This window comes from Solanum lycopersicum, chromosome 1 (assembly GCF_036512215.1).
Source record: "Solanum lycopersicum chromosome 1, SLM_r2.1".
NCBI lineage: Eukaryota > Viridiplantae > Streptophyta > Magnoliopsida > Solanales > Solanaceae > Solanum > Solanum lycopersicum.
Window position 1 is genome coordinate 54,512,840 of NC_090800.1, and position 11,892 is coordinate 54,524,731.

Below are 11,892 nucleotides of genomic sequence, written 5' to 3' on the forward strand. Positions count from 1 at the left end.
TTGGTATTATCGCAAGTAAATATGTAACAGTGTACAAATTATTACAATATTCACTTGTCTGTCAAAAGCATATGGTCCATGCCTTGTATCACTTGTGTGCAATTGCACATTTCCAGTGCATTAATTTCTTGCTAAAATCAAACATATTGGAAGTAGTAATTATCAAACTTACATCAACAATTTTGTCCTTTTTCGTATTAAATTTCTTTAATTATTTTCATACGTAGCCGAAAGAGAAACTTTTTATTATGAAAAATCAAAAAAGTATTTCTTCCTCGGTTTGTATTAATATTCACAAAATTGAAAGCAAGGATAAATTATAAAAAATGATGATGTGAGTATTAATTTTATCTACATATGAATTAAATGTTTCGTACATATAATGTTGAGTTGTTTTAACAAAATATAAACTGTGGGTCAACTTTTATATTTAAAAAATCTTAAATCATGATATGGAATTCCCAGATTTTTGGAGAATGTGGTATTTCATCCTATGATATGAATTCATAAGATGAAATCATTCTGAAATCTCATGTCCAACCGCTGATTCGATCTCACAATTCAATATGGTGATATGGTATGGCATGTCCAAACACCTACTAGCTAATACCATAGATAATGCATACCAGACAACCCTAAATGTATAAGAAGAATTCGCAAACTATGCAAAGTCTTTTTGAAGAATTTTTCAAAATTTGTTAGCAAAAAAGCAAAAACAGTTCTCAACGCCCTTTTGAGGTAGTGATGAGTTAAACTACTCGTGTTAGTATTAACTGAAGAAGGTACTACAGAAACGGGACTCACTTATTAGTGACTTTCCATACACACTTCTGCTTCAAATTTTATCCCTTTTGCCGACAAAAGCAGTCACAACATGTATTCTCTCTAAAAGGTGACAGTTTCTCTAGACTTCACTTGATACTTTCGTTTTTTCGAAGAAACGGTGGATTCCGATCATTTGTTGAATATGTATAGTCTACTCCACTGCTTCCAAAATCACAAAATTTTAAATCTATTGTAGCCACATGTATAGCTACAAGTCTTTGGACAACCACTGGCTTACTTTTGTTGTTAATAAAAATGTGCAAATCCTCCTTATATAATGCCTCTAGATTTCTTCACTTTTTCTTCTTTAATAACATTGCATCTTGTAAAAAGTTCCTTGGTTAGCCTGGAAGACTACAAAGACTATCGAATTAGAGGAAATGGTTGTAGGGGATGCCAAAATTAAGAACTTACTCTTAGGTTGTCCCGCGTTAGTAATTATTGTATTTAATAGGGTTGGGTTTTTAGTCGTTTGGAAATTGGAAGGTCATTAGGTAAATTATGCTGGTAAAAGTGATCACTCATTTGAAATTTGTGCCCCGTATCTTCAGTATTTCGAGCTTTTGCATGATCTCAAGTTTAGTCTCGTTGATGTAGCCTCTCTGGTTGATGCTAAGAGAACTTTGGACGTTACATTTATCAAAAATCTTGAGGATGATTATGAGCAATATTCTGATGAAGAGGAGGACAGTTGCAGTGACTATCATCATGTACTGGAACATCCTATAAACCAGTCGATGGTTCACCAGTATGGTCCGTCGATCAATCAACAGGCCATCATTTTAGCTCGTGGTTCCACACTTGGTCAGATTTCCATGATCTTCACCGTTATCTTGAACTGCCCATCGATGGTCACCAACTACGGACCATCGATGGGATGACGAACTGTCAATGGCCTTTGTAGGTCTCGAGCTGCTTTATGTGTTTCAACCTGGTCATGTTTCCTGCAAAATAGACACAAAGTTGTTAAAACTACTGCAAAAAGGCTTTAGACACACACAACTCTTAATCAAAATGCAATGAAAGCACCGTGAAACCACGGTACATCAACACCCTCAACTTAAATTCGTTGTTTGTCCTCAAGCAACGCACAATGACTCAAAACAACATTTGTACAAAAGTATATGCTTTTAAGTTTCGCAACCACATGGTTATCAACCCCAAGTCATTCTTTGAGTTAGCACAGGATCACTCTCTTAGGTTTGCTAAATCATGTGGATCACATCATGCCACAAACTCACTTTGACCATACACCTCTACCATTTTGCCTTTGACCAACGTACAAACTTTCCGATACCTCTACTAGTGCTCTCACTTCAAAGAAAAATCCTCATTTTTCACACAGTGATTATGAATTTGGGTACAAGGATCGTTGTTCAACACTCAAGCTCAAGAACATTTTCAAATACAGTTAGTATTCTTCTCCATAGGCTTGCTCATATTTTCAGTGCTTATGTCCACCATACTAGACTCTAGGATAACGGTAGGCATTTCTAGGCTTGTAACGTAGGTTTAGGGGTAGTTTTGGTAATTTGGGTACATTTTTAGTGACTTTTTACCTTATTGACATTAAGTTACGCTTCCTACCTCTTTTCATTTCCTCTTGATACCCTATTTTTCTTCTTGTTCTTTCTTTGCTTTGCTCCCTTTTTGGATGAGGCTTTCACTTATTTTGCATCTTTTTATCTTTAAATTATTTTCTTTTGTTTTCTTTCATTCTTTCATTTTCTTTTTAAATAAATTTATAACATCTTAAAAGCACATATTTTTTTCACTTAGGCCTTTCTTTTCAACATCCAACTCTTTTCATACCAATTATTGGGTCCTCACTCATAATAGTTACCCTCAACTCATGGTTGTTCCATGAGTTGAGGTGCACAATACCCGAAGTTGGGTCAGGGAAAAGACGTGGTCACTTACTGCATTAGTCACCCTCAAATTAGGCTTTTGGGCTAAGTCAAGGTGCACATGCCCGAGGAGGTACTAGGGACAAAAACATTAGACCGCAGAAAGGGAAGTTGGTGAATCAAAAAAATGGAGTCGGTCTATTTCAGGCCCAACAAATTTGGATCAAACGGGGGAATTATTTACTTTGGTTATCCTATTTAGGCTAGATATTGGATATTATGAACAAGGTCCTATGGTCACTTCCGAGATTCTAACATGTATTCCCTTCGCAAGACTAACCAAGCAAGTTCTAGGTAGGTACGAACTGTTGAAAAAACAAGTCTCCTCACACTCTCTTAGCACATCATTACAATATCAAATTATCAGTTTACCCAGTTAGGTGTTAGTTGAAGGTCATGCAAAGGGTGCCTCTTTATGTCATGGTTAAAGACAACACATTCAACTTATTATCACCTATACATGCAAGAACCTATCCAAAATTGGGTATCATTTTATCAGCAGGCTTTATTTATTCATGCTTTTATACTTGTACAAACTACAACATGGTGGTTCAACAGAAAACTAAACAGTCTCTTGGGGAAAAAGAACACAAGCAAGAAAATGTCAAAACAAGATTGTGAGTTGGGTTACTCAGACTTCACCCTACCACTCACTTCCCATTTATCCCACCCCCACCAAAAAAATTTGCAATTGTCCCCAATGTAATAAAAGTAAATGAATAGGGTAGTAGGTGAAGCAAATATGTGGCGCATAGCTCCAAAGAATTATCAACATGTGGGTCTGTCCGGTTTCCCGGAACCCACCATATCATCACTTGGTACACCCTCAGTAGTGCCCGCATCAATTTCCGCAACATAAGTGATGCTCCTTTAACTGATCGTTGATATCGAACTAGACACCCCAGCAACCATCTCCACCTCTCTCTGCTGCTGAATCTCCTCATCAGCCAAAGAATCTCTCCTCGCCCGCTCTAACTCTGTCCTCTCTCTTTACTGCATGGGCCTCATCACTGGCTTCCGTAGTATGGCTGGAACAGTGCCTTTTAGTACGGGTCCGCTTCTTAGGTTGTGACTCAATAGGAGGCTTTAATAAAGTGTCTAGTACTGTATACTCCGCTAGCTCGATGGGAGAACTCTCAATCTCAGTCCCCCTCATCTCTAAGATAACATCCACATCAGAGCGAAAACTATCAACCGCAACATGCAGAGTAGAGAGGTCTATAGTAGGGGTTGGTCGTGCTAGCACCCGCAGCTCGAAGGCGTCTAGGTGTTGGTGAACCACCCATATTTTATGCTCTATCTTCTGGGCCACTCTGTTCTCAATTCAGTCCTCGACCTTAGCAATGGATTTTTGCATCCAAGGATGCATGTGGTGGAGCAGGGTGGCCATCTGAGCCTGTAACTTCTAAACCCGTGCTAGAGGGATCATTGTTGCCAATTGGGTGTGGATCAGGATGAGCTAGGGTCTCGACTAGCGTCATGGGTGTAATCTTCCGGTGTGGTGTCGAAAGTATCAAAAGTAGTAGGATCAATCCCTTGGGCTAACTCCACTATGTTCGCTAAATTCTCACATAACAGAGGCATCTTTACCCTGGGCCCTCTCTGTGGTGCCGCTACATTGGCCTCATCTTTGATGAGGCCTATATCCACTGTCCTCATCGGGCTATGGAGTCTGTTATAGTTCCAAATGGGCACTCCGGCTTCCCTGCATATTTGGAAGATAAAACAAGCATAGGGGTAAGTAGTAGAGGTCTTGAAAGCCCTCTCATGTATTACTGATATCAACATCCGAGCATATTATATATCCAACCCTGCTACCATGGCTACTACCTGCATTTCCCTAACCCATGTGACAACATTATCAGCATTTACAGGCAAAAGTCGGTGTCAAACCAGCAACCAGAAGAACATAGCCACAAAGGTGAGGGCCACCTTCTTTATTAATCCTCAGGGAGCTAACACCTAGTCAGCCCTCTGACCATTGATAGCCAGATGTTGAGCCAACCATATCTTAACTGTCTCTCATTTTTCTATGGTCCTCTGAAATGCGCCACTCTTTACAGTCTCCCGCCTGTAAACAAATTCTAGAGTAGTTAGGGCCCATTGTGTCCTCAAAGATATCAACTCGACAGCCCCGGAAGAGGACAGAGATGAGAGGGTCTTATTTGGTAGGTCTCGCCCGCCTATCCATGGAGAGTCTGAGAGTAGCCACATAGGAGGCATAAAACTTCCTGACTATCTCCTCGCAATAGGATTCCAAACTTTGAGCCATCCACTCAAACTTTTGCAGGTTGAATTATCTATGAACCTCGGGGACTGTGTGCAAACTCCCTGTGAGGACTCGGTGCTCCACCATAACTAGCCGGGTCGTCACCCCCTTTCTCATTCAGTATTTTGGCATCCCTGTAAAGCTTATGTTATCCATCAACGCACCAACAATTTATTTTCTTAGCAAGAGTTGTTGGTTTAACTTATTGGGGTACAGGAGAAGACTCCGAGCTAGTAGCCTCATCAGACGAAGCTTGGTTGTCGTGGCCTTCCGACCTAGTGGCTCCCTGAGAGGCGGAACCGGAGACAGTGGCTTTATTTGACCCATAAAAGTGGGTCCACCCGGAGGCAGAAGCAGACTCAATCCCGAATGCTGAGTCTCCATCGGAACTAGATTCAGCCCCGGTTGGTGAGTCGGTTAGTGTGCGCTCAACATCAGACTGGGAGGCAGTGACTACGCCGGGATTCACCTTTCGGGAGTCTCCTTTTGTGACCTGTGGAGTTGTAGTTTGGGTAGTGACACCCAAAGGGACGTACGCTGGGTCTTGTTCATTGTCGGAGTTGACAATCACCCAACGGGATGGGACAACAGACTTGGACTTTCCCCTTGCGTAGATGATTTTTTTCTTGGGAGCCATTTGTAGAGTAGATGTTAATCTCAAAGCAGCATTGCTACACATGCAGAACACAGAGGATGGAAAAAATTTCATAAATAAACAACACAACTCTATTCTGCAGATTCAGATCGACAGCACTAACCGATGGTCCGTCGATATGGTCCGTCGTTGGACACTTAGAATTATTCAATTAGGAAAAAAATTAGACTTATTAGATAGAAATGATGGAAGTGCGGAATAGTTTGTCAACTTCCGTCATCTAATAATGGACCATAGTCCACTTCCATCATTTAAGACTTAGACAATTATAGGTTGGTGCATTAGATGGACCCTATCGACATATCCTATCGACGGTGCGTCGATCAATCGACGGTCCATCAATGGGGTCTCGTCCTATTGTCCTGAGGCCTTTTAGCAAGGAATAACTTTTTAGACATTTCTTAACTCAATCAAGTTTAGACATGCAATTTCATCACCCACGAGTCAAATTCGTCATTCCTAACACAATTATTGTTTTAATTCAGTCATAGTATGAACCCCTAAGTTAGAACTGCCAAAAACACAAAGATACCTACAATTTATTTAGAATAAGATGCTACACAACAGCTGTCTATCATTTAAGGGGACGTAACTACATTAGTTTTAGCATCCAATTTTATTAATGGGGTCCCAAGGTGAAGACCCACTTTCAAATTCCTACTTTCAACTATGAACAAGAATTCAAAGTTTTTTAAGAAATTGAAATATTTTTCTGAGCAATGGAGTGATTGTTTGCACTTGCAACCTTCCAATAATTATCCCACGCACCCGCGCTCGATCAGAGGTAGAAGAACTAAGGAGCAAAATCAGAATTTAGGGAGGAGAACGTTTGGGAATATAAGGATTTTGATTTGGGAGTGAGATGGGATTTGGAGAGGTTGGGTTTTTGTTATAAATGAAGGAAATAAAGGGAGAGAAATGGTTATGGAAAGGAATTATTAAAGAATTTTAATGTGGGAATAAATGTGAACTGTTCTGTCCTTTAATATTACCGAGTTGGGTTGGGTCGCTGGTAGTATGGACTGATGAAACCCCGTAAATGGTTCGTAGGTAAGTTGATGGATCGTCGGCTAGACCCGTTGATTACTTATAGACTTAGCTAAAGTAATAAATATACTGGGATCTACGGACACCATCGACTGCCCATCGATTTGGTCCGTAGACCTCTGCATCAAACCATTTTCTACAGATTTTTACTTTTGCTCCCTACATATGTAACAGTCATTTGATATTCTTTATGTGTTTTTCTGGAAACTTTTTAGACGCAGACCCTATGCTAATCTCTAGCCAACACTAGTACACTAGCAAGAATATAATAAGACTAAAATCAAAACAAAACAAAAAATACGACTATTCCTACAAAGAAACTAAAACATATCGTTGGCTAGAGGATACACCTTGGGTTACCTCCAAAAAATGCTAGATTGAACGTCGTGGCACAACGCAGGCCCCTTCATTAGTTAGACTTCATCAAGAGGGTAGGCCTCAACCACTTCATGCACACTCTCTGCATGTCCCAAGTAGATCTTTATCCATTGTCCGTTGTCCATGAACTTGGCAACTTCCTTGTTCTCCAACTTGACTTCTCCATGTGTAAACACTTTACCAATGAGGAACGGCCCAGTCCACTTGGACTTTAGTTTGCCTGGAAACAAGTGTAGCCTAGAGTTGAATAGAAGCACCAAATCACCAACTGCAAATCCTCGCTTTTCCATACTTTGGTCGTGATACTTATTCATCTTTTTCTTATAGATGGCTGAACTTTCATAGGCCTTAAAGGGAAACTCATCAAGCTCATTCAACCTAATTAGTCTTTGTTCTGCCGCTTCAGTCTAATCAATCTTCAGTTTCTTTATTACCCAGATCGCCTTATTCTCTAACTCAAATGTCAAGTGACAAGCCTTCCAATATACAAGTTGGTATGGGGACATACCTGTATGCAATGTGGTATACCCAAAGAGCATCATCAAGCTTCCTTGACCAATCCATTCTATTAGCATTCACCATTTTTGCCAGCATTTGCTTTATCTCACGATTGGACACCTTAACTTGCCCGCAAGTCTATGGATGGTTCAGGGTAGCCATATTATGTTGAACACCATATTTCTCCAAAATCCTTTTGAAGAATTTATAACAGAAGTGAGAGCCACAATCACTAATAAGGGTCCTAGGTGTACCAAATCTAGAGAAGATATTCTTTTTCAAGAACGCGGTGACACTCTTTCCTTCATTGTTAGATGCGCAATTTCTTCCACCCCTTTTGACACATAGTCGACCACTATAATTATATACTTCATCCCATGATAACTCACAAACGGGACCATAAAGACAATGCCCCATACATCAAATAACTCAATCACCAAAATAGAATTTAAAGGGAGTTCTTGCCTCTTCGAAATTCCTACTTCTCGTTGGCACCGATCACATGATTTGGTGAACTCATGAGCATCTTGGTGAATAGTTGGCCACTAGTACCCACACTTCAAGATTTTATGCGCAGTCCAAATATCCTATGTTTCCCATGCATAGGCGAGGAGTGACATGCTTCCAAAATAATCAACATCTCAACCTCTGGTACACAATGGCAAATAATCCCACTGGCACAACTCCGGTATGAGTAAGGCTCATCCTAAAAGAAGTTTTTTACATCATACATAAACTTATTCCTCGAGTTGAAGGTCAAGTCTGATGGAACTATATCACTTGCCAGATAATTTGCAAAATCTGCGAACCAAGGCCAATACATGTTCATCAGGGAATGCATCATCAATTTCTGTTTTTCTCCCAATTCACACATAGCGTCATCCTCAAATATACATAAGAGGTAAGCCACATCATTCTCAGTCCCATTTATGCCTTTAACCTCTAAATCAAACTCTTGCAGCAATAATACCCATCTAATAAACCTTGGATTCGCATCCTTGTTTGTCATCAAGTACCTCAAAGCATAGTGGTCCATATGCACTATAATCCTCGTGCCAAGCAAATAGGAGCAACACATTTTTGAATGTGAACACTATCGGAAGAAACTCCTATCCAGTTGTCGTGCACTTCTTTTAAGCTTCATTTAGAGACTTACTTGCATAGTAAATGGGATAAAGAATTTTATCCCTTCTCTGTTCCAATACCACACCAAGTGCAACCCCATTAGCATTACACATCACTTCAAATGGCTCATTCCAATCAGGTGAAATAATAATGGGAGCGGACACCAACTTCTTCTTCAAATCTCCAAATGCTTTTAGAAAGGATTCATTGAAATGGAACTTGTATTCCTTCTCGGGCAGTTTGCACAAAGGGTGTGCAAATTTTGAAAAATCCTTAATGAAACTCCGGTAAAATCCAGCATGTCCAAGAAAGCTTCTCACACCTTTTACAGAGATGGGTAGCGGGATCCTCTCTATCACTTCCACTTTAGCTAGATAAACCTCTATCCCCTTCTCCGAGATGCGATGACCCAACACTATACCTTCTTTCACCATAAAGTGACATTATTCCCAGTTAAGCACCAGATTACAATCTTCACATGTTTTTAGCACTTAAGCCAAATTACTCTAACACCGATCAAAGGAATCACCAACCACATGAAAATCATCATGAACACCTTAATAGTGTCATCCACTATATTAGAGAATATTGTTCTCATACATCACTAGAAGGTGGGCGGTGCATTACATAACCCAAACGGAATCCTTTTGAATGCAAATGTCCCATAAAGTGGTTTTGTCTTGATCTTCAGGGGAAATAAAGATTTGATTGAGCCCAAATAACCATCAAGAAAATAATACCACCTTTTTCCAGCGAGTCTGTCTAACATCTAATCCATAAAAGACATGGGGAAACGGTCCTTCTCAGTCCAAGCATTCAACTTTCGGTAGTCCATGTGAACTCTTCATTCGGTCACTGGCCTCATTGGAATAAGCTCGTTCCTCTCATAAGGCACCACTGTCATCCTACCCTTTTTAGGTACACACTGAATAGGACACACCCAAGCAATAAGGTAAATGACTCTGACATCCAACCACTTGATGATTTCTTTTTCAACCTCCATTAGTGCGCAATACTTGGATTGTGATCTTGCATGAGTTGGTTTTTATGGGAGCAAATACTGAGAGAAATCCCAATAATGTCTGTTATAGTCCACCCAATGGCTCGTTTGAACCTTTTCAATACCGCCACTAAACACTCCACTTGTGCCCCAATCAAATCTGATGCGATTATCACCAGTAACGTGTCATATCTATCCAAGAACACATGCATGAGATGAAGCAGTAGAGACTTAAGGTCTAATTTTGGGGCCTCTTTAATAGGTGGTTCCGTAGTGGAGATTCGTGATGCTTCATGTCCAACTATAATTTCTTCGATTTTGACCGATATTCATTCCTTTCAAGTTCAGCCACCAAACACCCATACTCTTTAATATCATCACTGTCAAAATTTGTGATTATTGTCGCTAGTGCTTCAACACCTAGTCGCTTTTCTATTTGTACCTCGAACATACTTTAAACCCTGTACGCTAAGCAAATACCGTTTGGAGCACACCAATCTACTTCATCGATCTACATATGTGGAAAGTTTCTTCTTCGTTGTTCAACCTAAACTTCATCTGCCCTTTTTCCATATCAACCAATGCACGCCCGGTATCAAGAGATGGCCTCCCTAGAATAATGGGAACCTCAAAGTCAACCTCATAGTCAAAAATCACAAAATCAGCCAGAAATATAAATGACTCCACTTTCAGTAGCACATCATGGAGTATACCAATGGGCCTCTTCACTGTTTGATCGGCTATCAGTAACCGCATCCTAGTAGGCTTTGGGTCACCCAAGCCTATTGTCTTATAAATGGACAGAGGCATGATATTTATGCTGGCACCTAGATCACATAGTGCCTTAGAAAAGTGTAGTAATCCTATCGTACATGGAATAGTAAAATTGCCAGGATCTTCTTTATTCTGCACAAGAGACCTTGTAGCAATAACACTACAATGCTCCATTTTATCATCATCCTCAAAACTCATTGATCTCTTCTTTGTTACCATATCCTTCATAAACTTAGCATAACCGGGCATTTTTCTAAAGCTTCTATCAAAAGGACATTGATGGAGAGTTGTTTCAACATAGAGATAAATCGCCGGTATTTACCATCCTCAATCTTCTTCACTAATCTCTAAGGGAACTGTGGAGGAGGTCTAGGAATGGAGATCACTTTCTAAGAGACATGTGCTTCTTTCGCTGTTTTGTCCACCAACTCTCCACTATCATCTACTACCTCATCGTCTTTTCTCATATCATCTTCTACCCTAGACGACATAGGTGGATCAATGGTCTACTTACATCCTCGAGTCGTGATTGTCGTTCGATGACCATCATTTTTAGAATTATGGATAGTGTTGCTACGAAAAGTACCAGGTTCATGTAGGTTCACAGTAGTAGACAATTGAGCCATCTGCAACTCAACGTGCTTAATTGAAACTACATGTGCATCCACCTTTGGTCCAATGTTAGCTAGGTCACCCTGATCTCCTTGACATTCTCATCACTAGCATCAAACCTCCTCCTTATCTTTTGTAGCATATCCACAACTCGCGCCACTACCTCCACCGTCCCTAGGAGCAACTTATTGATTTTGAGGGGGAATATAAGACCCGCTTCGATCATTTCTGTTATGATACTTATTCCAGTTAAATTTGTTGTCAGGGTTGTAGTTTCAATAGTTCCGACCTTGGTTTCCTTGACCTTGGCACCAACTCTCCTGATTGGAACCTTGGGCATTTGGTAGGAAATCCCCCCGTCTGATCATTCACTGCATAGGTATCCTCATCATAATAATACTCGTCTAGCGATAGTGGTCGTTTAGTCAAATAGTTCACTGTGTTTACCTTCTCTACACCTCCACTCACATGTTGTAAGACCAACCCAATCTTAGTTCTCATCTTTGATAACTCTTCACAAATCTCATCTGATGTTGGGTTATTTGTAGCTTGTACCGAAAAGGTGTTTCTCCTAGTGTCTGACTTTCTAGTGCTCCAAGCCTTGTTGTTGTGAGATATCTTTTCCTACTTCTCTGCAATCTCAGCATACGTACATTCCCCATAAGAACCACCCACAATAGAATTTAACACTACCTTGTTGTTATAGTCTTGACCTCTGTAGAAGTACTCTTTTAGTGACTCATCATCAATGCGGTGGTTTGGGACGCCTCTCACGAAGGCATTAAATTTGTCCCAAGAGCTA

General features: G+C 40.3%; 2 protein-coding genes across 2 annotated transcripts; both read right to left on the reverse strand.

Moving 5' to 3' along the window:
• Window positions 1-5,203: 5,203 nt before the first annotated feature.
• Window positions 5,204-9,138, reverse strand: LOC138342314 (uncharacterized). The gene is made up of 4 exons (XM_069294649.1): window positions 8,736-9,138; window positions 8,304-8,380; window positions 7,590-7,717; window positions 5,204-5,672 (listed from the first exon to the last, which is right to left on the reverse strand). The coding sequence occupies exons 1-4, from the start codon at window positions 9,136-9,138 to the stop codon at window positions 5,204-5,206; spliced, it is 1,077 nt and encodes a 358-aa protein (XP_069150750.1).
• A 1,064-nt stretch (window positions 9,139-10,202) lies between these two features.
• Window positions 10,203-10,727, reverse strand: LOC138342317 (uncharacterized). Its single transcript, XM_069294650.1, has one exon. It carries the CDS (start codon window positions 10,725-10,727, stop codon window positions 10,203-10,205), a length of 525 nt encoding a protein of 174 aa, XP_069150751.1.
• Between the last annotated feature and the right edge of the window lie 1,165 nt (window positions 10,728-11,892).